Source organism: Ceratotherium simum, chromosome 38 (genome assembly GCF_057802395.1).
Source record: "Ceratotherium simum simum isolate JZ-2026a chromosome 38, ASM5780239v1, whole genome shotgun sequence".
NCBI lineage: Eukaryota > Metazoa > Chordata > Mammalia > Perissodactyla > Rhinocerotidae > Ceratotherium > Ceratotherium simum.
The window spans coordinates 23,165,964-23,191,704 of NC_141937.1; the positions used below are offsets into that span (position 1 = coordinate 23,165,964).

General features: G+C 40.8%; 1 protein-coding gene across 3 annotated transcripts; it reads right to left on the minus strand.

The window, feature by feature from the left end:
* Nucleotides 1–537: 537 nt before the first annotated feature.
* On the minus strand, nucleotides 538–17,735 carry FBXO30 (F-box protein 30). Of its 3 annotated transcripts, XM_087425193.1 has the most exons (4): nucleotides 17,639–17,725; nucleotides 16,669–16,782; nucleotides 6,944–8,978; nucleotides 538–3,023 (listed from the first exon to the last, which is right to left on the minus strand). In XM_087425193.1, exons 3-4 carry the CDS (start codon nucleotides 8,960–8,962, stop codon nucleotides 2,820–2,822), a joined length of 2,223 nt encoding a protein of 740 aa, XP_087281319.1. In that variant the 5' UTR covers nucleotides 8,963–8,978; nucleotides 16,669–16,782; nucleotides 17,639–17,725; the 3' UTR covers nucleotides 538–2,819. The 3 variants fall into 3 exon arrangements, with proteins under 3 accessions (XP_087281319.1, XP_087281318.1, XP_087281317.1); XM_087425192.1 differs by lacking the exon at nucleotides 16,669–16,782 and having other exon boundaries at nucleotides 17,639–17,735; XM_087425191.1 differs by lacking the exons at nucleotides 16,669–16,782; nucleotides 17,639–17,725 and adding an exon at nucleotides 13,269–13,531.
* Between the last annotated feature and the right edge of the window lie 8,006 nt (nucleotides 17,736–25,741).

Consider the following 25,741-nt stretch of genomic DNA (forward strand, 5'->3'; position numbering starts at 1 on the left):
TCTGTGAGTCTCAAAAGCCAATTACAGAGAAAGAGAGAGAGAGAGATCAAGCTAACAGGCAGTTCTAGGGAAGAAGGCAGAGGATAAAAGTGAACCAGATATTTCCCTCCATCCTGATACTTGCCCTTTACCTTGCTGGTTAGCAAAGACTAAGGAATCAACAAAGATTTCTCAAATAACAATTTACTTGGCTGACATAGAAACCTTTTCATGCTTAAAGGCTAGATAGATTGTTCCCATTACAAGTTTTAGAAAAATAATATTGCCTGAAACCCTTCGGCCTTTCAATACCCCTAGGTGGGAATACTTTCAAGAAGATACTGAAGGGGCACAAAAAGCTAACTAATGAGTTTTCCACATTAAAAAAAATTTAATGCTCAGCAGTGAGACATGGGCGAGCAATGAAAATCAACAAGCAAATCCTAGAACATGCAGAATATCCACACTATAGAAACAATATGATGGTTTGGAATTTGTCAAACATGTATTAAAATTTTATTTAAGTGAAAGTTTTTCTTTTTAAGTTACTGAGCCATATAAAGGGAAAATATTAATTTTATTAGAGTTTGAACAAATGTTGCACAAAGAAAACATTTTAACGAAATGGTATGGTGGCATAACAAACAAAAAAGAAAACAGCCAAAGATATGTAAAAGAAATAGAAGGTGGAAAAATGTTAAATATCTCATGATCCAGAGTGGAAACAAGAAGTCTAAACTTAAACACCAAGGATTTTAAAAAGCACAACCATAAAACAAAAAGTTAATGTTTGTGCTATCCTAACCAGACACATTCTTCAGCAAAACTTTACAAGGCAAAGTTATATTTTACAGGATTTGATATCTTATTTCTGACTTTTTCAGAAATGGAGAACTGTTTATGTAATTCAATCTCACAGTTGAAAAAGCAAGTTTAAGCACTGGGAAATAAGTATTCTACCATTATAATGACAGGTGAGGCAAAACAACTGATTAGTCTTTAGTGCTACATTTTTCAACTGTAATAAGGACGTGATCCAACCAAAACAAGTCTTAAGCAATTCAGAATTCTTTTCTAATGCCCAAGGAACGCCTCTGCCCAGCCTGATTGCCATATATGGGAATCAAGAAGCTAATAACAATAGAGCACTGTCAGGGACAAATGTAGGAAGAGAGGACACAACAGGGTTTTGATCTTTTATAAGGTAATTGTCACCATTTCAGACTACCAAATGCCAGAAGTTACTTAAATTATTTAAATACATGTCCCCATCTTTGCAATTTGTTTCTAAATACTGATATATTCATTTTTTTACACTGCCCACATCAGGTTAATAATAATATAAATCGATTTGAAAACTATAATGAAACACTTCAAGAATATGTCTTTGAGTATTTCTCTGTCATACCTTGATCTTTACACAAAGATGCAATTCTCACTTTTTTAGTAGAGAAGTCAATGAGAAATTAACCTGGAAATGTTGTAAAGAGATTGTCATCCAAGACAGGTTTCCACATTTCACGATTGTCATCTTACAAAGATACCAAATTTCACATTTTTAAATGTCTTAAGACAACATAGTTGTGATTTTTATGAACATCAAAAGGCAAAAATTTTAAATGCATACGAAAAAAAGTTAAGCCCTTTGTATTCTGAATATTTGAAATTTATTCATATAATACGCCTAATTCAAATTTAAAATGAGGTATATTTTCTTCTCTCCAAATAGCAAATACCTAGCAAACATATAATACCATGAAGTTTCAAATTAAAATAAATTCACAGGCATTTTGTTTGCTTTTGCTGTAACCTGTCATCTAACACATTGCTGAGTCTTTGGATGTGGCATCTAACAAAAAAGAAAGTTGCATATGGTCACCCTCTGTAGATAGCTGTAAATACCTAAGGTGAAAAGATTTTTGTGGATTATTTTTAAAACATGATAAATGGCATTACCAAACATTAGTCATGATTTTAAATATCATGTAAGCATATACAGTTGTCCCTCGGTATCCATGAGGGATTGTTCTAGACCTCTGCAGACACCAAAATCCATGGGTGCTCAAGTCCCTTATATAAAATGGGGCACTATTTGCATATAACCTACACACATCCTCCTGTAAATTTTAAATCATCTCTAAATTACTTATAATACCTAATACAATGTAAATGCTATGTCAGTAGTTGTTATACTGCATTGTTTAAGGAATAATGACAAGAAAAAAAGTCTACATGTTCAGTATAGATGCAACCATCACAGGCCTTTCCATCCGCGGCCAGTTGAATCTGCGGATGCAGAACCCATGGATACCAAGGGCCGACTGTCTTAGAGATCATCCATGTACCAATTGTATAAGGGGGGCACTAGAAAATAAAAACTTTATAATGATCTTATGGCAGTATTTAAGCAATTGAATGTTTTTATCTGAAAAACCTATGCCGCAAAAGTTTGAATCAAAGTTTTGCTTTTTGAGCATGGGTTGCAACCCACAGAAAACATGAGGAATAAATTGCTTGGTCAGGATCTTGTTAGTTTAAGCAGCAAAAAATTTAAGAACCAAAATATGCACACCATTAAAAATACTAATTCTGAAAATTATGTTGCTAAAAATTAAATCACCCTGTCCAGCAAGTTCCAAAAATTTCACACATTTCAAACATTAAGGCAACTTTTTCCCAACTAAACAGTACTTTATAAAAATATATGTCACTTCAAAACATTATATACAAAGTGACAATAAATTTAGCTAGTTGTAACTTTAATACATTAATAAAGTGTCACATATTACAAAGAAATTGTACTAGGTGCTCACATGTATGTGCAAGTGGAGTTACAGTTTTTAAAGTACAGGTTTTAAAACTGAGCGAAGTGAACGTCCTTCTTTAGTGAGTTCTCGTGTCACACACATACACGGCAATGGGACTGCTTCCTCCCGTTTCTCTACAATGTTGTAACTGCATTTCTTCAAGTGGTCAGCCATGCTTAGGATGTCAGCAAATTTCCATTCATTAACAGAACAAAATGCAGTACTGAATCGCCACACCTAAAAGAAAATTCTACTTCAGATTTAAACAAGTCAATTTATAAGAATCAAAGCACACTTCTTGCTCTAACTGCACACGTTCCTAGTGTTGGAGAAACATCCAACACGTGTAAAGTTTCAAGCAGTTAGCTACAAAATTGAAAAGTAGTAAATCCATTTGGATACAAATCTGTTCATCAAATATTTATAAGATAAATCACTTCTATGACATTATGACTTCAATAAATGTAATAACCGAAAATAGAAAAAACCCAACATTAAAAATCACATCCAACCTGGCTTATTAGGCAATTTTTTGAAACTCATAACCTCATGAATTCAAAGCTACTTCCTAAAATAACACATAGTATATACACTCTTCTTTCATCCCATCCAATTGGCCATATGCAACTATCCATAGTCTGGAGACATTGACAGTACAAGTGTTATCTTTTCTCTAAGTTTTCTCCCATTCCTATGACACTATGTAATATAGTGTATTAATACAGTATAGTATGCTATGAAGCATACTAAAAAATACACTATAATATTGTGCCAAGGTACCTATCCATCCACAATTTTAACTACTCAAGGTCCTTAGTAATATTCAACAATACGGCTGCATCAATTTGTTCAAAATGTTTCTGAATATTTATATAAAAAGAGCTTTTGTAAATAAATCTTACTTTACTCCATAACATTGTAAAACCCATTTCTAGACAAAATATTCACTTGCCATTCCTGTTCATGTGTCTGCTGGTAAAAATATGGACTACTTCCCCTTTTGCCCACTCAGCAATCCAAAGCCCTGAAGCACCGTTGTCTTATTAGTCCAGCAACGACTGCTGTGGCCTCCCCCATCTTTACAACTCAAAATACGAACCTACTGAACACAGGTAACAAGCCTGAATGGAGCAGCACAGACTTAGGTAACAAGCAAGCAGGGGACAGGACAGGCCTTGGCACCCCAGCTAAGCTCATCAACAGGCAAAGGTCTGGTCAGAGAACGAATACATGGTAAACAGCAGACACTCTAGAAAGCAGCAGTGGATTTGAGGGCAGCACTCATTAGAGCTTCTCAGCAAAGGATGGTAATGCCTTCCAGGGCAGCCAGATGCCTTCAAATTTGTGGGAACACAACGATTTTTCAGCTGGCAATAGAACTCACCACTGTTCACAGCACAAATGGTACTTACTTGCTGTACTCCTGAGGGTTATATCAATTTCCCTGCATAGAGTCACTTCAAAAGCCAGTGAAGGCCTAGACAGGAGCTACCAACAGACATTATAGATGTCACTAGCCTCCCTTACAATTCCCCAGACTCACGAAACTACAAGAAAAATTGGGAGTTTTTGTTAAGCTTCAGCAGAACGACTTAGCTGAAAGAGTCAATGGTGGCAGACAGCTGCCCTACTTCCACACAATTAAGAGTCTAGTGAAACAAACTAAATGAATGGCTCCCACCTCCTGGTAACAAGGTTTCTTAGTAATGGGCCAATTTTTCAATCAAAAGTATCTATTAGGTACATAGTTAGGGCCTGCTATACGGCAGGTGCTGGGCTAGAAAGTATATATTTTGGTTCCCAGAGTCTCACCTCTCCAAGAACTTACTACAGTCTAATGAAAGAAACTGACAATTCATCAGAGAATTTCACAACAGCATGGTGAGTGCTTTAGCAGGGGTCTAGAGAGTAGGGGTATATAATGGGGTACCACACCAATACAGAGTAGTGTACCTCCCTGAAGGCTTCAGGGTGGGGTTCCAGAAAGCTTTCTTGAGGAAGTAGGTCTGAAGAGTAAGTAGGATCTAGCAAGGAGATGAAGATCGCAAGCTCCAGAGATGGCGCCCTAGGTTTGATCCATCAACTAGTTGGACAAGTTACTTAATCTCTGTAACCTCAGTTTCTTCATCCATAAAATAGGGACAGTACATTAAATAAGTTAACAAAAGTAAAATGCTTATTAGCACACTGTCTAGCATATTCCAAATGCTCAAACATAGGTATTAGGGACAGCACACTAAAAGGCCTTAAGGCAAGAAAGAAAACATCAGGCAACTGTGAGTAAATCAGTGTGGCTAGAATATAAAGTGACAGGAGGAAACTGAGGCGTGAGTCAGGACAAGATCATAAAAGGCCTTGAATGTTCATTAACAAGTCTGTCTCTATCCCAGGGCAATTCACAAACATTTAAAAAGTTTTTAAGCACTGCAGTGTAAGAACTGTATTTAAGAAAATATTTATCACTAGCTCGTACACAGAGAACATGCGGAGAGGGACCCAATTGGAAATAGAAACTCAGTTAAGGAGGCGGCTATGGTAGTAATCCAGAAGAGAAGGGAAGTTGGGACTGAGCTAGGGAAATGGCAGCAGACACAGCAAAGCAAACCTGAGAGGTATGAAGAAGGGAGACTCAGTAGGACTTTGTGATTCTCTGGATACGGAAATAAAGGGGGACAAAGGGGTCAACCCTAACCCCAACTTCCTAGTTTAGGTAATTTGATAGATGATAATGCCCCTTTCTGAGATTAAGAGGGTAGAGAAGTGGAGGAGGCTGGACATGTCAAGCCTCATGAAGCTGTGGGAAAATCAAGTGGAGATGCCCAGTAGATGCTTGTGTATAATGGCCTGGAGTCCAGAGGAGAAAATGGCCAGGCTATAGCTGTGTGAGTAATCTGTATGAATGATGGCAACTTAAAATCCAAGAGTAGATGAGATTTTCTGCAGGAGGAGAATCCCCAGAAAATATTTCACCTCACAGGTCAATACTCTGAGCAAGGACAAAGCCATGCTCAGAGAGTCCCATCCCAAATGGGAGAGATACCAAATCATCTGGAAAACAACAATACACACATACATGCAGCAAGAACCAAAGTTTCTGCCACTGGGATTCCCCTTTGGAAAAAAAATCATAAAACAATCAGTGTGTTCATTTATTGGGTAAAGCCTCAGGAGAACACAGTAGATGTAGAATTCTAAAAAACTGGAGCAACGAGTAAAAGAGAGAAAACCTAAGGGTGGTAAGAACAAGTAGCCAGAAATTTGAATCTTATCCAACCAATGTAACCTGTATCAAATTTTTTTCCACTTTATAAAATGCAAAGTTTCATAATATAAATATTTTAAAATGAAAAACATCTTCAATCAAAGATATCTGTAATGCGTTCTAGTTTCTATTGGATAATGGCTCAAAAACAAGCTGGGCAAAAGTGGGTATCACAAGAGAAATGGTGGGGCCAGGATTTGTTCCCAGATCTGCCTAAATCTCCAGCTCAGCTTCCAACCCTCCCCTGTACTGGACTAAACCCAGAGTCCCCACCAACAATATTAAATCCTGCTGCCCTGCTCTTCCCTCACTGCAGCCTAGGGCATTTCTACACCCATCACTGACGTTCTCTATCCCCCAAACGCTCCACTGGTCACTGACTAGTGCAGTAGTTACAACTTCTCCTCATCTCTCCCTATTTCAGTTCTACCTGAAACAACCAAGTTCTAAGAAAGAAATTGCTAAAAATGGAGAGAAACTGCCAATTGTAAGCAGTAAAAAACCTTCTCCTTGTTTCCTCCCTTGTCCTATGGTGAAAATGTTTCAGATGGAGCCCAAATTAGGTGGCTGACGTGGACTCAAACAAAGGGAGTTTTTACAGAAGAACTGAATGGAGATGGAACTGCTCAACTGAAGAAACAGATGTGGCCTCTGCCATATTAAATAAGAACCCAGTCCTAGGATGTCTGCAGTGAACATGGATCTATGACAAACAATTCTAACTATCCTAGTTTTTCATTAATTATCACTATTTTTAAAAGTTTGTCACCATTTGAGTTAATGTTTTAAGGACGGTCAATTTTTCAACAAGATATTAATTTTATTAATTCAGCAACATTATTAAGTGCCTATTATACATCAAATAAGGAGTTGATATGGTTAAGATTCAACTAACCTTTTCTTTAATCTGCCATGATGAATTTCCTTCTGGGTACTTCCTTTTCCCCCACTGCAGTATGACCATTCCACGAGACTGAAGCAGACTGCCACATACATCCCTCATTAACCTGGATACACATGAGAGCTGGCATAAACTGAAGCCATCGAGAAAGCCTGCAATATGTTGTAGGAGCTCAAAAGGAAGACTACTTAGATGGTCACTATGTAATCCCAACACACAGTTTCTAGCAGGCTCTACTAATACTGTAGACACACATGGCTGAACTCCAAATGACCTCAAGTGGCGGTCATGTATAACCTTTGCTCCTTGTGTTGACGGACAAAATCTACGCTGAGAATAGGTACAACCATAATATGCTAAAGGACACCTCTGCTCCATCCAGCCATTAAGTCCAGCATGAATGTCACCATGCACGTTCTTAAAATGTGAAGAAAATTCTTTTCTTCTAAATAATTGTCCACAAACAAATGTAAACATTGAACGCTGCTTCGGTTGGTACCTAGCGACACATTCCAATACTAAATCCAGCCCAAGTGTCTGAAAAGGACTGGGATTTGAAAGCTGGGGGTTGGCATGATCACAAGCTGAAGCTGAAGCTATTTCCCCAACCATTGTATTTGTAGCTAAGATTGCAGACGGAAGTGAAAACGTCTGAGTCCCAAAGTCCACGTGACAGACATCAACCATGCGACTATCAGATATACCCCTCCCTCCTGGAGAATCTCCTAGACAAAACAGTAATGCTGCTGTGATTAGATCTATTCCTTGGAGGCCCATTGGATCTTCTGCAACTTCCAAATCTGACGTATCTACTGCTTTATCTTCCTTTGGTTTAGACCAACATGAATTAGAAAGAAATTTGAATGGAGGAGGATGACTGAAAGATAATACATCCACATTCCGTAAGTCCTCCAAGTCTACTTTTCTCCAACACAATTCTCCTTCATCCTCATCATCTGTGCCATTTGGCAAAGCATTAGATGGTATTACTTCCCTAAGTTGTGCTGCTACTGAAAGTGAACTGGAAGGTTTTGAAGTGCCATCTGATGCTACACATTCTCCATTTGTTAAGTTACTTTGTTCTGAATCACCACGTAAATTCTGATTCTGGTCTATGACCTGTGTACATATATCTTCCAAAGGAAAGCCATTACAAAGAGCAGAAGTACCATAAGAACTAGTATTCAAGTCACATAATAAATCACTTGAACCATTTTGTTCAGACTGGGCATTCTGACTTGTGTCGTTATGGTCAATTCCACCTACTGCTCCCATCTCATCCTCATAAAGATGGTCCTGGTCTTTCAAGGTTCTATTCTGTAAGCTTTCTCCGGCATTTTGCTCTTCATTCATTTCATTTGGGGAAGCACGAAGACTCGAACTTAACATGCCAATGTCTCTTGTGGCAGTATTCAGGATATCTAAAGCAGCAGCCAAACTTCTGGTTGTTTCTACAGTAGCTTGATAAAGTGCACCATAAGATTCTTCATCAACAGACACCAAACCATTAGCATGTGGTATTTCTGGGACACTTGATTTAACTGAGATTTGTTCTCTAGGTTCTGATACTTTATCAGTCGCTTTTGACATCATGGTGGCTACTTTGAGAGATTCTAAGAGCATCCTTTGGTCTTGAAGGGCCAAGGCCATATCTAATTGTGCCACTTCATCAACATCTCTGCTTAGATTTTCATACGATTTCCGGTCTGCGTAACTAACTGGCCATCGGTTCCACTCCATCGTACAGCACACCACACTTGCAGGACACGTCTCTAGATGTTCAGCAACTTTATTTCGAGCCATTGTAAATGGACATCCAAAGTCACTATTTAAACAAGGCACTCGTTCAAAAGGACATAAAAGTCGGTGTTCATCAGCTTTACAAGAATGGAAAACTGCTCCACAAACCAATGGACAACCAATCAAGTCACAGGAAACCCCAGGCTCTGGTCTGGTCATACACCGTCGACTGACACAGTTCACACAGTGCGAATGCTGCAGCTCCTCCTCCATAATGGCCAGTCCAGCTCTAGTTGTTGAGATGGAAAAAAGATAAGAAGTTACGCAAAAGGTGGTGGATTTTTAAAAACTGTTTAAAAACATATTTATAACAAGTTTATTTTACATATAATCAATCCATCTTGAAACAACTTAAGCACTTCAAGTAACAATTCAAAAGTTCACTTTTATATACCATATAACAATATGCCTAAAAGGCTCAATGTTTCAAAACATAATACTTAAATTCTAGCATATTGTGTAGTATATAAATTAATGGCAAAAACAAGTTAATGCATATTTAACTTTTAGATTTCAGAGAATGCGTTAGCTTTTACCTTTTTTTTTTGCTGAGGAAGATTCACCCTGAGCTAACATCTGTTGCCAATCTTCTTTTTGCTGAGGAAGATTCACACCCTGAGCTAATATCCATGCCAGTCTTCCTCTATTTTGCATGTGGGTCACCGCCACAGCATGGCCACCAACCAGTGGTGTAGGTCTGTGCCCGGGAACCGAACCTGGGCCACAGAAGCAGAGCATGCCAAACCTAACCACTAGGCCACGGGGCCGGCACCAGCTTTTACCTTTCTAATTTCAACTAAACTGATATTTTTTTTTTTTTTTTTTGGTGAGGAAGATTGGCTGCGAGCTAACGTCTGCTGGCAATCCTCCTCTTTTTGCTTGAAGAAGATTGTCGCTGAGCTAACATCGACCTTCTGTGCCAATCTTCCTCTATTTTGTATGTGGGACGCCGCCACAGCATGGTTTGATGAGCCACGGTGTGTAGGTCCGCGCCCAGGATCCGAACCTGAGAACCCCAGGCCACTGAAGTGGAGCATGCGAAGTTAACCACTAACACTGATTCTGATGTACCCCACATTACAGAGATATAATCACATTCCTAAAAGAGAATAATCTGAATTTCATGAATATACTAAACTAAAACTTTATTAGTTTTCTTTTTATTCCCTCTAAATATACGAATTCATTTAAGATTTCATCTATTGATCTCTCCTTCTACATATGCCTTAATAAATTCTACAACAAATCAACAGAGTAAGCCTTAATTAAAACATATAGAGAATTCACCCAGAAAATATAAGTTCTAGCTCCAGTTCTGTGGCTGTGGGCAAATCATTTACTTCTGAGGGCCACAGTTTCCATTCGTTCATTAAATATCTACTTATTAGCTACTATGTATCACACACTGTGTCTGGTGTGGCAATATAAAGATTAGTAAGACATGGTGCCCCCTCTCAAGGAGCTACAGCAGGAGGTCAGAGACTACAGTAAAAACCATGTCACACTATTATGTTATCAATATAACAGAAGTAACAGGGCAACACAGAGAAGATAACGATCAGTATGAGTAGGGGCTAGAGAAGAACTCACAGTAGTCTTGAAAGATGAGAAGCCTTAAGCATAGGAAGGTAGGGGTTGGAAAGGAAGGGAGGCATTCAATACTGAAGTAACAGCATATGCAAATGCAGAAAAGCAAGAATTGGCAAAATATGTTCAGGGAACCTCAAGTTTCCAAATAACGGTGGATCACAAAGTGAAATGCAAGAGAGCTGTGAGAGATGAGGCTGGACAGGAATAAGGCAAATCATGAAGAGTGTACTACCTGCTACTCTAAGGAGTGCAGACTCACTGGAAGTCACTAACGATTTTAAGCAGAGAAATAGTATCCATAAAATTACATGATGGGATTACAGACATCTTTTTTCCCTGCCTTTTTTTTTTTTAATTTTTTTTTTTTTCAGGGAAAGATTCGCCTTGAGCTAACATCTGTTGCCAATCTTCCTCTTTTTGTTCCCCCTCCCCAAAGCCCCAGTGCATGGTTGTATATCCTAGTTGTAAGTCCTTCTAGTTCCTCTATGTGAGCCATCACCACCACAGCATGGCAACTGACAGACAGGTGATGTAGTTCCGTGACCAAGAAGCGAACCCGGGCTGCCAAAGCTGTGAGAACGCCAAACTTTAACCACTAGGCCATCAGGGCTGGCTTGGGTCTTTCCTGCTTTTATCAAGAAAAGTCTTATACAAAAATAAGAGAAAGTATTAGCATATGTCGATTTAATTATAATTACTTGAGCTTATTCAATGTTTTTCTTCTGTAATCTTCAACTTCTTTATTGGCTTGTTCCCACTAGCTGGAAAAGCTTAAAAGACTATTTCATCTTTAAAAGCCTAAATAATAAAACAATATCCCCCTTTTGCTACTATTCTTTTTTTCTTTTTTCCTATTCCGTCAAGCTTTCGGAAGGAAAAAAACGCTTCTAACCTCCCATACTCTTCAGCTCTCTAATCTGGCTTTATTTTTACCACCACTCATTAAAACCGCTCTACTAAGATCCTCAATGCTAAATCCAAAGGGCATTCTTTCCAGACCTCATCTTCCTTGGCCATTATATCATTATGTTGATTAATCCCTCCTTTTTGAACTATGATCTTTCCTTAGTTTTCATGATGTCACATTTCCCTGGGTTTCCCCCTACCCCTTGGTTATTCCTTAATCCTTTCTTCTAAAACTATTACCACTCTTCAGGGATCCATGTCATTTCTTGCTCATTCTATACATTCTCCCTGGCGTTCTCAATTCCTCGAAAACTTCAATTAGCACCTGTATGCTGAAAACTCATCCATACCTCGTGCCCAGATCCCTCTTCCAAATTTCAGATCCCTACAGTTAATTACTTATGGTATTTCTCTACCTGTATATGGCACAGGTAACTCAATGCAACTTTTCCCAAATTAAATTACATTGTAGTAGATAATAATTTTCTGGATAAGAAGTCAATTCTTAGCATATTTTCTTCACTTCACTGCATAAAAGATTGCTAGCTCTCTGACTTTTTTTCCCATAAATTCTATCTCGGTTCCAAGCGGCTAATGTAAACCAATTACTCTCCAAACGCTATTTCTTTTTCTCTTAGTCCAGGCTAGATTTTCCTCAAACTAGAATAACAAAAGTCTACTTATTATTGACAGAGCTTTCGTTGATTAAGTAGAAAAGTTCTGGGTTGATATTATGGTGCTTAACGATGCCAGGGGGAAAAAAACAGAACACACATTTAACAAAAAAACTGTATTTTTAAATTATGTTTAAAAATTACAAATTATGAGTTAAATACTTTTGAATGTTTATTCCCATAAATTTTATAGGTAAGGACAGAACCTATAAATTAAAGATAAACATTAAAAGAGTCATAATAGAAGAAACGACAGACTAATGATAACAAACATTTGTCAATTAAGCAGATATTCAAAGAGAAACTTCAACAAAAATTAAGACAAATTTCACTGAGTGATTAGGTTATACAAACAGCTGTAGCTTTCTTATTTTGCAACAACTAGACTCACATGCTGATGGTTATAAGCCCGACTGTTACTAAGAGAGAAACCTAAAAATACAAGGAGGGCCAACAGCAGTGACCACTGCCCTCAGAACTTGTAGGAACACTTTACATTACGTCCACATCACACGACCACACCAGGCAGAACACATCTCAAAAACATTACTTAATTCAAAAGTGTTTAAAATAGCAACTGCTACAAACAACTGAGTTAAATGCAAAACAGCAACAACTTTGAAAGGTAGAAGCAGAGGGCTCTCAGGCTTCAAAATATATAGCTTCTTCCATACTACTCTGCTCTGAATAAGAAAAATGTTTAAAAAAATAAAAATAAAAGCATCCATAGGAATGAGTCCACAATATTTACTCCTTATTGAAGTAGACTTAGAGCAAAGGAAAAGGGAACACTTAACTATGTGCCTATTTTATCCTTCTTTACATATATCGGGTAACTTAATGTCACTTAATCCTCATAACAACCCAGAGGAAACAGGTCAGAAAGGCTAAGTGACTTACCCAAGGCCATCTACCTAGTAAGTGGCAGAGCTGGGATTTAAATCTATATCTGATCAATGCACATGGACAATAACAAATATGTTTACTTATAAAAGTTTAAGAAAATAAGGCAGCACTTCAGTAACTGGTGATCCAATTTTAAGATGTTATTTGAGGAATGGAGATTACACAACTTTCCTTGTAGTTTACTCCAACACTTAATCACCCCTGTGGTCAAGAAAGTCTTTTTGTCCTTTCTAATTATAATAGCATATTACTTTGCTCTGAATATAAGTGTTTTAAAATAAATTATTTTACAAATAATTTACATCTATAATAATGCTCAGTATAAATGTATGCAACAACAATATAAATTTAACAGTTCTCAAAACAGCTATACAAAGCAGTTTATTTCTATTTTACAACTAAATGTATTAAGAAATGAGTTAAGAAAATGAACTGGACAATACCCAAAGAGTCTTTTGGGGACAGAATCTTCAGCTTCGGAATTTAAAATTTTCAAGGTCTGATCAAGATTGCTATTATCAAATACGCCTCCATAAAGCATTTCGCAATTGCTCATAAATCCTGTGAAACGGGTTTAAAACGTCAATCCCTGATTTATCAGTTGAACAGCGACACAGCAGGCCCAGTGGAAAACATGTTGCTAAAATTGAGGCGTAAAGTACAAGATGAGCTTAATTAAAGAAAAAAAACTTAATATTAAGGAGGTTTAAAACTCTTTTGAAAAAGAATCTTAACATTCCAAATAACATCTCTGGTAATTTACACTTAAAGTTGAGTGACTGGAAAAAGTTTCATTAGACTAGAAAATATTTGTAAGTGATTAAATGCTTTGAAACAGTTTCAATTTTCTCTAACAGAAATTCTTGGTCAACTCATATTCTGTGGCTGACAAGCAATCCATAAAAATAGTTTTAAGACATGGCATTGGCCCATACAATGAAATAAAGACTTGCATTTAGGCTATTTCTAGACATAAAGATACTGCCCTCAATAAACCATTTCTTTATTTTTCCAAATTCATTACAATCTATAACGAGATAAATAAATAAAACATTGCAAATTAGCATGATTGTAAAATATTCTAAATCAAGTCACCCAAAATATTCAACACAGCTTGCTGCCCCAGGCTGTTGTTAATGTCTGCCTCAGCCTCCAAGAGACACACACACACACACACACACACACACACACACACACACGTACGTGCATGCCCACCTCTTTCCCTCCCCAACTGCTGCCTCAAATCTTTCCGTCTCAGTTTAAACGTTACTTTTCCACATACCCGAAGGCAAGGTATGTATCCCGTATTATACACTATGTGCTCACTACAAATTGCATTTTTCCTTGGTAACACGAGTCACAAGTCTAAGTAAATCATTATCCTGTTTAACATCTAACTCCACAGGAAAACTATAAGCTCCATGAAGGAGGCAGACTTTTGCCTCAATCATTCTTGTGTTCCCTGTATTCAAAACTGTGCCTCAACTGGAGATTCACTTGTTTTAAAAACACGAATAAAGGAAAGAATTATAAAACAATGAATCCCCAAATAAAATGAGATTCTTGACTTCATGGAAGACTACATACTTCACAAAAAGATTCAACCTTACAGATCTAGTATGTATTAGATAATCAGGTTGAGTCAAAATTACCGCATCGTACCAGCTATAAAAAGTCAGTAATGCTCTAATATTTACTGAGCACCTAGGTCTTATGTTCCAGGCATTATATATGGACTAAGGATAAACCGTCCATCATAAAAGCAAATCAAAGGAAGTTAATTTCAATCTTGCATTGTTTTAAAATCTTTTAAAAAATTGTAATAAAAGGCACAGAAGGAAACATTTACCTGTATAATTGTTCTACTATTTTAATTCTTTAATCAACTCTGCAGTCTGGTTACTGGGTACTGAATAAAGAGGCATCAGGTTCAAAAAGAAAAGCTGAGGTTCACGTGTGCAGGTGCCTGAGCAGGTATTGGGCGAAGAAAAAGCTCAAAAAGGAAGGGGAATCAGCCTACTGCTTAATATTATGATTAATATGGTACTAGATGAAACAGAATACTTCATAAATTGTTGCCTCAATGTAAGGCTGAAATGGAATGCTAGACAGACTTGTTCTATTAGTTAATCATTATCACAAGTAAGTCTGTAACTGAAATTTCAAATTTAGCAATCAGCTATAAGCTCCTCCAGAGCAAGGCTCATCCTTCCTGTCTAGTCGGAGGTAGTACTGCATAGTAAATACAAACACCTGCTGACTGCTGTGCTGATCAGGTGCATTCCACTTTAAAGACCATAATAAATCGATAACCTCAGTTGGAAATCTTATTTCAATGGTTTTAAAAAAAAGGGAGGGTGGGGACGGTGAAAATCCACTATCATTAAACTACCAACTCAAAGCACATGCCCTCCTAATGAGTCCAAAATGGCTAAATGGGTTACATTGTATACATTCTTTTATTGAATTTTGGTTCTGACTTTTTATTTATAGAATAATAACCTAATTATATGGAAAACTTTTTCAAGTTTTTACCCCTTCCAGTTATGATACAATCAATATATCTTCCATGTCTAAATAAGGTCATGAGTAGCTTATTCCAAAGTGAAAGCTCTAACTAACTGCAGTGTCCTCTGCTAAACAACCAAATGAAATTACAGACATCCAAAATCGAAATAAATATATTAATAAATATTTACTACTCAGACCAGAACCTATCTGAGTTGACACTTTGGGTAGAAGTCAGCTTATTAAAATGCGCAGCATGGCACGGGGGAATGGGCTTCCAAGAAATCTCAGCTTTGTGACCTGGAGGCAATCACTCTACTGTGAAAACAACCTAGAAATTGACAAAGGTTGGTCATAATTATGTGTGTGCCCAATAGAATACAAAGATGTATTCCTCAGGAAACAGATGTACTTCACTCTACATAACCGCCATATTTACATACACAAAGCTTTATATATAATTATTTTTATAGCAGGTTATACTTTCAAGGTTATTAAAAGCAATCATATGAGGAACTATCTAATGCTAACATTACCTACTCAAAAAAAAAAATACAACCTTTTTACAAAAGATTTTCAGACTGGGTTTTAATTGAGGCATCTTATCTATATTTAACTATATAGATACCTGCAATATAAGACCTCTAGACCAATCTCACCTATTTCATCAAACTGAATTTGAAAATAAATATTTTACTAGCCTTTTGATTGAAGAATTTAACATCAAAGTATTCTACGAATGCAATGTCATTCCACAGTATGTAGTAACTCCTTTTAATGAAAACAGGCAGTCATAGAAACTCAGTTACAAGATTTATCCAAAACCATACAAAACAGCATAGGGTTTATCCCATTAAAAGTCACATTTTAGTAACACTGTATCAAATAGTAGTGAACACATATTAACCAGTGCCTATTTTGGTGACCTTAGAGTACTAACTACATACATTATCTCAAAGTAGTAGATTTTATTAGGACACTGTGTTGTTGTTTTTTTTTTTAAGTCTCCAATGCTAAACATGGAGAAATACTGGATTGAAATTAAATACCTAGTACACGTGGAAATCGTAAAGGTTTGCCTATATCGGAAACTTCAATTCTCCGATAACACTCACAAGGCTCCACCCACTAACACTTCCCGAATCACAAAAAAAGCTATGTCACTGCATTAAAGTACCAGATAAAAACAAATCAGGAATTTAAAAAGTTAGCAAAACACCATGTTATCCCCAATTAAACTTCTGTAGTAAGAAACCATGACTTAGCATAAGTAACAGTGATTCAGCGAAAACTGCATAGTGGAAAACAGAACCCTTCCAAAAATCCTAAACGTACGTGTTATGCTCCTCTTTTCCTTTGGTGGTGGGCTGCTTTGGAAAACCTTCACAAACACGAGCAAACGGACAATTCCATATAATTCACTAGGTCTCTACAGGACACAGCACCATCCTGAAATGTAGCCAGTGGAAATTAACATTTAGCAAGTTTGGGGTTTTGTCTTGCAAGAGTTTTAAGTCAGTCTACGCCCATAAAAAAAAAAAAAACTTCATCTTGGATCAGAGTCCACAAAGTAATTATGGAATAAAAGGTCAATTCCTTCCCAAGCATCTTTTTATCTGGGACTGATCACACGGCTCAGAAAGAAAAACAAGAGACGAGGAAAGGGGAACGCAGCACAAGAACCATGGTAAACAACACACTTCTGCCTGCCTGTCTCCAATCTCCCAGACTCAGACCTTAAAAATACTCAAAGGAGACTCCTTTGAATTCCCTCTACGTCCCCCTTCCAAGCAAGGTACTTCCACGGGACAGCACACAAATAACTGGGAAACGGTGGCAGCGCTCAGACCCATAAAATCAAGCAGCTTCCCTGTAACAAGGACCGAGGCTAAGAGAAGGTCCGCTGACTGCCATGAATGGAAGAGTTCCCCGCTCCACTCATCCCGGGGGACAGACGAGGATGCCACCGGCCGGACTAGAACCCGTGTGTCCCCAAACGACCCAAGTTTCTAAAGGGGAACAGGAAAGCGGGGCCTCGAGGGTCGCAGGGTCGCCGGGGTTCGAGCCCCGCCTCGCCCCTCCCAACACAGACACGCCCGCCGGGCGCCGCGGGGGCCGGGGCGCGGGGTCGCCATTAGCGGACCGCCGGCCTCCACGGCGGGCCGGGGGAGCACGGGCGCGGACGCCCCCCGGCGCCGCGGGGCCGCGTTCCTCCGCCCAGGCCGGCCCGCCGCCCCCACGGCCGCCCGCCCGCCCCGCCGCCGCCGCCGCCCCCCGGCCTCCGGCTCCCGCGGGCCCCACTCACCGGCCGGCGCGGCGAGCCGCGGCCCAGGCCCTGGCTGTCCCGGCCGCGCGGCGCCCCACGCCCGCGCCGTCCGCCTCCTCGCGCCCGTCTGCCCGCCGGTCCCCCGCCTTCTCCCTTCTCCTCCTCCTCCTCCTCCCTCAGCTCCTCGGCCTCCTCCCGGGAGGCCGCACCCCGCGCCGCCCCGCCCCGCCCGGCGCCGCCCCGCCCACCGGCCCGGCCTCGCCTCGCCCCGTCGCGCCTCGGCGGCGGCGGCGCGGCGAACCTGGCGGGGACGCGCACGCTGAGCCCGGCGGAGGCGCACACGCTGCGTTCGGCGGGGACGCGCACGCTGAGCCAGGCGGAGGCGCACACGCTGCGTTCGGCGGGGACGCGCACGCCGGCCACGGACCCCGGAAGCGACGTGGCGGAGTCGGGTCTAAAGCGCTCTGTGCGCAGCGCGTCCTGCGAGGGGCTTCCCGCTGGGCCCCACGTGGCCCCTTCCCGGCGGTGCCGCCAAATCTTGTTGGGTTGAGAATTCTGTATTCCTGCACGGAATCCTAGGCCCGTGGTGTTGGGATTGAGGACACAGGCCCAGGTCGGGCGGCTTGACCTCCTGTGTTGCAGGAGCAGCAGCCCAGCTCCCTGCTCTCTCGGTGCGGCGCTCCTCCCATAGGTGACATTTAGGAGGACGGGGCAGCGCTCGCTCGACCTTTGGTGATCGCCGCCACGGGCCTGCCTGCCTGCTGACTCCTGGGACTCGGTGCCGGACCCTGTAGGTTCCGCCACCGGGGCCGAGCTCAGCCCAGGATGCGGCGCCGGGAGGCTTTCCTGGAGCGCTCTGCTGCTGTGGGGACTGGGCGCTCTCCGCGCAGACCGCAGCCGCGAGGTTGTCCACGTGGGAAGGGCGACTCGATCTAGCCAGAAAGGTGGCCTGAAGCCGCTTTGCAAGATTCTTGAAACAGAAATGTCCCATAGCCATAGCAAACAATTGAGGTCCATCACCCGGATACTGCCACCAAAGCTTGGTCTAAGGCCCAGGAACAGAAGGGACAGTGATTCAGAGTGCTCGGTGGTGGGTGTCCCTCCTCCTCTCACCCCTATCCCGATGTTCATCCCGCGGACTCCTGCCCAGTCCTAGCGCAAGAGATCTGTGATAAAGAAGATATCTGTTATCCTGACCTTGAGAGTGGGGGAGGAGACAGGAAAGCACTGTTTTGTAATCCTCTTTGTGGCTACTGGTGTGTCTTGGGAAAGACAGATCACACATAACTTGCCATCCTGCACAGAAACGACTCTCAGTTAAAAAAAAAAAAAGACTGAAGAAGGAACTTAGATTACTAGCTTTTCATTGCTAAGAAAGAAGGTAAAAATTGCACCACTCATATTAGTGCATGATTTCATAAATGAAAGATTTTTAGCACCAGTTATTAGCAAGGACATAATCACAGAGAAAAGGTCAGCTCTTTAAATAAATAGTTTTTTTTTTTCTGGGAAATACTTGCCCTGAGCTAACATCTGTTGCCAATCTTTCTCTTTTTTTCTTTTTTCCCCTCCTCAAAGCCCTAGTACATAGTTGTATATACTAGTTGTAGGTCCTTCTAGTTCTTCTATGTGGGCTGCTGTCACAGCATGGCTACGGACAGACTAGTGGTGTGGTTCTGCACCGGGCAACTGAACCCCGGCCACCAAAGCAGAGCACATGGAACTTTAACCACTAGGCCATCAGGGCTGGCCCTAAATGAATAAATTCAGCTTTGGAAAACTCAGTCTATTTTTCTTATTTTGTCTAATTTGGCTGCAGATGGGCCCTGGTCCTCAGTCCAGAGTTTGGGAGCCACTGTCCAGAGAACTAGACAGAAAGGATAATGAAGCAGGCAGGATGACCTAGCCGGATATGACTACGTTCTTGTCCTGCTCTGCTCACTGTCCTCTACTGAGTCACAGATCTTTCCTTTGCCTCAGTTGCCCTCCTGTAAAATGAAGGGGCTAGAATAGATGATCTCTAAAGCCCTTTCCAGCTTTAAAATCTCAAGATTCTATGATTGGACTTTTTGAAATCTGGGGCTTTCCCCTTTCCTAAGTCACGTAGCTGACACTAGGTTACCCCCACCCCCTCCAGCTGAGTCATTCAGGCTGTAAACCTCACAGTCTTCTTTGCCCTCTGCAGCTCAATAGTTTTCCATGTCCAGGCAATCAAAAATATATATATATATATCTCCTTTCTTCCATGTTTCACATTCTTTCCTAGTTACCATCCTAGGTAAACTTGGCTTTCTGCTGTTGCCCAACCAGTCTTTTCTCCTTCAGTGTTTCCCACTTCAAAGCCACCACCAACATAGTTCCTCCTAAGACATCCATTTCAGATATCTTTGATGGCTATCTAATGCCCATTGAATAAACTTTCAACTCCTGTCTTCAATTGCTCCAAGTAAATCTTCCATTCTAGCCTGATTACTTTCCTTCTTTTCTCCACCAAACAGTATACACAGTCCAATTCCAAGTCTCCTGTGCTCATAAAATGCTAGTGCCTGAATTTCTCCCCTCTTAACTATACGGCTCTAATCTCATGTCCTCTATGAGGGGCTTCTGTAGCACATACTATTTTCAGCACTTTGATGTGCACCTCATGTCACTGTTACCTGTTTCACAAATGCATGTCAGCTTCCGGATTATCTCAAGACCCGTGGAAGCATGCTTTGCATTGCTTCTGTATCTCCCCTCAGTTTCTAGTACACCACTGTGTGTATTGTAGATGCTCAATGAATATTTGTCACTTCAAACATAAAATGTCTACTTCTCTCATTTTATACTATCCCCATTTTCATTTTTTGTCCTATGCTCTAACTCCCTGGAGAAACTTCTCTTGGTGCCTTTTCAAGGAAATGTATCTAAAACTTCAGTGCCAAGCAGACAGAATTCTAGGGGTCACAAGTTTGCTCAAATATGCCATCCTTTCTAGTATACATGTATTTGACATGTACTTCTAGAGCAAAGCTATCATCTGTGTGGCTTAACCACCCACAGGAGTGACAGGGACCCTGGGAACTTAAAGTAAAAAGGAAGAAAGGGCAGTTCGACCTACCTACTGCCTTAAAAAGGAGGGCCGTGCACCTCCTCAAATCACACTCGGCAGGCCATCTCACACAGGCTTAGACAAGCCATAGCTCCTGGTAGATTTTTCTAGTGGCCATTCTCAAGTTGGGGAAGGTATAAGAGCCATAAGAATAAAGTAACAACACAGGTAGAAGTACAAAGCCTAGACACCAGACTAGACTGTAAGAGAGAGGAGTTGTCGGAGAAAGCAAATTCGGTTGATAAAGCAAATTCTGCAGCCCGACAAATTGCTCTTCTCTTTGTTCAACGTCAGGGCAAACGGCATCAGTGTACAAGTAGGTTTTCTTTCCCAGTTAGACCAGCCTGCACTCAGGTAGCCCAGGGACCAAGGCAACAGATAAGTTGGGACTAAAGTTTAAGTCATGTGCTAATTAAAGAAAGCATCATTGGCCAGAGACAAGTGTGAGAGGGTGGGGGCTGATTTGCAGCTGTGAAATCATGGGACAATCGGAATTACCAGCTGGGACTGCGGTGGGAAATACCATTCCTCTTTTATAATGTGCTCCTAAGGAATTATGAGAGAGAAAGAGCCAGTCTGAGTCACCTACTTGCCAGAGTTTGGAATCTAATAGCTGTAATTATATTTCCTATATACGTTTATTTGAAGTATGAAGAATAGGACAATTAACATATAATTATATGGTAATTTAGAAACAGTCCGCCAAGGGTAATGTTCATACCAAGTCAATGCCATGTGAACCTGGCAATTTTATATAAATAATCAAGGGAATTTGAACCAAGGCAGCTTGGAATGTTGGAAAAAGTAGAAGACCCAGATTTTGTTCCTGAACACCACAGACTTGCTGTAGGACATTGTTGAAATTATCTATCATGTGCATTTCAGTGTTTCACAGTTTGAGTTGTTATAATTACATTTATTAGTACAGTTCTTAGCATACAGATATATGTTCATTGACCAAATAAAGGAACAAATGAATAATTCTATTCCCAGAAAGGCTGTTGAGAGAGCGTACAAGGTGTTGTATTTATATCTCAGGTAGCCACCACGAGGTGGAACTAGTGTGTGCAGGTGAGGAGATGAGCAGGTAGCCTTCTCTCAGGTGAGGGTGATAAATATGTAGTCTTAGTTGTCCACACATGGATATGTAACTTTGCTAAGCAAGCAGCACATTTTGGGAGTAATATTTAATTTCTATGTATAAATTTTACATTCTTCAAAGAAATTTGATACGGGTTACATGTCTGGGAGAAACCACTTTTAATTTACCCCATAAATGAGCTCACTATTCAGTTCTCGGGCCTACTTGACTCTGTTCAGTTGCAGTGACAGCAAAGTCGCATGCCCACAGCTAAACGCCGCACTGGTAACAAGAAGTCTGCTCAAAGGGAGTTGTTGGAATCAGGCAAGCACGTCATTACTAAGTTGTTATTTAGCTTTAGTCAATGGCTGTTGCCACCTTAAAATGGAGGAAATAGTGTTACCATACCTTCTGATTATTTTTTAAAAGCTCCTGGAAATCTAGATAACTGTTAAAGCCACATAATGTTGTTTTCCAATTTTTTGAACCCCTGGGGAAAAATATCAACAACCACAAAAAAGCCTACATCTTCAGCAACACTGGTTTTAATGACTCACCCAAAAGATGATAAAATAGAAGTACATACTTGTTTCTATGGGTAGCCTGGTTTCCAAACCATTTGAGTCTCGCTTTCCTCTGGAGCTAGATTTCCTGTGTTCAAATGCTGGCTTAATTGTCTATCAGTTGTTAATCCTTGATTAAATGCTATAGATTGAATATCTGTGTCCCCCCCAAATTCATATGCTGAAACCTAATCCCTAAAGTGATGGTATTAGGAGGTGGGTCCCTTAGGAGGTGATAAGACATGAAGACAGAGCCCCCATGAATGGGATTAGTGTTCCTATAGAAGAGACCCCACAGAGATCCCTTGCCCCTTCCGCCATGTGAGATTACAGTGAAGCGGGTCCAGACACAAAATCTGCCAGTGCCATGATGTTGCGCTTCCCAGCTTCTAGAACTGTGAGAAATAAATATCTCTTACTTATAAGCCACTCAGTCTGTAGTATATTGTTATAGCATCCCAAAAAGGGCTAAGACAGTAAGTTACTTAACCTCTCCATATATGGGACACAGATTCTAAGATGGCCCCCAATGACCCATGTCTTCTAGTATGCACACTTTTGTGTCATCTTCTCCCCTGGTAATTTGCTTCTTTTTTCTTTTTTTTTTTTTTCCTGTGAGGAAGATTAGCCCTGAGCTAATATCTGCTGCCAATCCTCCTCTTTTTGCTGAGGAAGATTGGCCCTGGGCCAACATCTGTGCCCATATTCCTCTACTTTATATGGGACGGTGCCAAAGTATGGCTTGATAAGCGGTGTGTAGGTCCGCACCTGGGATCCGAACCTCTGAACCCTGGGCCGCTGAAGTGGAGTGCACGCACTTAACCCCTATGCCACCAGGCTGGCCCCAAGTAACTTGCTTCTAACAAATAGAATAGGTCAAAGGTGTTGGGCTATCACTTCCACATAGGTTGCAAAAGATTGTGACTTTTATCTTGCCAGAAGGCTGTTCCCCTTGCTGACTTTGAACAAACGAGTTGTTGTGTTGGGGAAGCCCACATGGCATAAAACTGAAGGTGTCCACTGGACAATAGCCAGCTAGGAATTGAGGCCCTCAATTCAAGGTTACAAGGGAACTTAATCTTGCCAACAACCATGCACATGAGGTTGGAAGCAGACCCTTTCCCAGTTGGGCCTCCAGATGAGACCCAAGCCCTAGTCAATATCTTGATTACAGCCACATGAGAGACCTTGAAGCAGAGGTCCCACTAAGCCATGCCCTGACCCATAGAAAATGTGACATAATACGTATTAGTTGTTTTAAGCCACTAGGTTTGTGGTCATTTGTTGTGTAGCAATAGATAACTAATATACCACACCTTACTTTTCTCATCTCTAAAATGGGAAAGATAACAGCACTGCCCACTCACCCCCAACACAGACTATTGTGAGGCTTAAACGAGTTCCTCCATGTACAGTGCTTAGAATAATGCCTGGCACATGAGCACGTAGTACCCTTGGGCATCTTTTCCTCAGTCAGATCCCAGAAGTGAAGTCAGGCATCTTAGCAACCAAGGTGCAGTAGACAGAAGCTGAGAGAGCAGTTTCAGTGCTGCTTCAAGCCCAAGTGACAAATTATGACATCGTGTTGGGCAGAGGAAATTTGTTCCCACAGGGGTATGTATGGAAGCCGTGAGAGCCAGGTCCTCATGGAGGGCAGAGGCTCAGCATCTCCCCTGAGGCACTGGGCAATGAGGAGGACACCAAAGCAGAACACCATCAGTGGATTTATTCCTGGGCACATGTGACAAACCTCCTGGCACAATCCAGAAACAGCTGAGCCAGGCTGTGAGATGAGCCTCTGAAGGGTAGTGTGTCCTACCACTAAGATTTGTAGCTGAATCCTTCCATTAAGCCTTATAGTACCAATCTGGTAACCCCAAATTGCCTAGAGGCAAGGTCTGTTGTCTATCTTGTTTATTCCTGTATCCTCAGAACCCAGGGGAGTATGATAAAGTTAAATGTTTGCTAAACAACGTTTGTGTTACCCCAAGAATTGTTATTACATCATACTTTGAGATGGCAGCACAGTTTTCACAGACCTTTCTCTTACCTGACCTTACACTTTGATAATAAAGGAAAGAGGGTGAATAATAACATTGGGCTAGAACCTCACCTGCCCACAGCTACCTTGGCACATTTCAGGGTGCAGACTGGTGCTCGGGGTCAATGGATTATTTTCCACTCCAGTGAAATATCTGAGGGGACAAACGAAGTTAATGTTATCCTAAGACAGAATATTTCCCGAATAAATAAATTAACTAGCATTACTTCCATTTCTCTTTAGTTACACAAACAATTCAGGTTGTGTTCAGAACAGGGAAGATGAGGTTGGAGAAAAGAGATGTGTGTAAGGAAAGCAATAATTATGAGTTGATATTAATGATCACTCAATGTAGGTCAAGTCATTGCAGTAGGAAAGACTCTATCGCATAAATCTTGAAAGTAAAAATGCAGACTTAGAAGAGTTTTCCCATTAAAAGAAGAATTAGGGGCCAGCATGGTGGCATGGTGGTTAAGTTTGCGCTCTGCTTTGGTGGCCCGGAGTTCGCGAGTTGAGATCTAGAGCGCGGCCCTACACACCACTCCTCAAGCCATACTATGGTGGCGTCCTACGTACACAATAGAGGAAGACTGGCACAGGTGTTAGCTCAGGGACAATTTTCCTCACCAAAAAAAAAAAAAAGAAGAAGAAGAATTAGATGTCTTATAGAGCATGGATGAGAGAAGAGCAAGACCTAGAAAGCAAGAGTGGGCCTTTCTAATTCTCTCTTCCAGAATTCAAAGGATTAAAGGCTGAGAGTGTTCTTCATTCCTATCAGCTTACAAATCTGAAGCTAGTGTCTGGCAAAAGGCCCCCTGGTTCCTTTCTGGACTGACTCTCCCTTGAGGAAAATAAAACTCTAGGAGAGGTATGTATCTTCTTGTCCTTTCCCTCAAGGCTGGGAAGTCTGAGGTCTATGCACCTGTGTGAAAGCAAGTCCTCTGGGTGGAATACAAAATTACCAATGTGTTCCTGTGATGATTATGAAGTCTTCTAGAATCAACTATTAAAAGACAGATAACCCTGGAGTAGGCAGTACTTTATTGAGAAGGGTTATGGACAGTTGGTAGCAGAAGAAGATCTGAAGCATGAGAATGGGAGAGTCTCAAGGCCTCAGGATGGTGAAAGGATTGAAAGGGGAGGTAGAGGCCTCCCAATTTAACTCTGGAAGTTTACCTCCTGTTTGTTCCACCTATGACTCTGATGAGCAGCTAAATCTTCCACCCAACCATCCTAGGTCTAGGTCTGCATCTGTTTCTTTTTTTATATAAATCACACATTGAGGTGTGGTATAATCAGAACTGCATAAGATACAATTCGGACATCATCATCCTCAATTTGCCTTGATATTCCTGGGAAAATTTTG

Coding starts and splice junctions, on each gene's coding strand:
- FBXO30 (XM_087425191.1), bottom strand. CDS start 13,381: ATGAGCAATTGCGAAATGCTTTATGGAGGCGTATTTGATAATAGCAAT. Junction 8,979..13,268: donor GTCCCCAAAAGACTCTTTGG/GTATTGTCCAGT, acceptor CTCAACAACTAG/AGCTGGACTGGCCATTATGG. Junction 3,024..6,943: donor CATGGCAGATTAAAGAAAAG/GTTAGTTGAATC, acceptor ATTTTCTTTTAG/GTGTGGCGATTCAGTACTGC.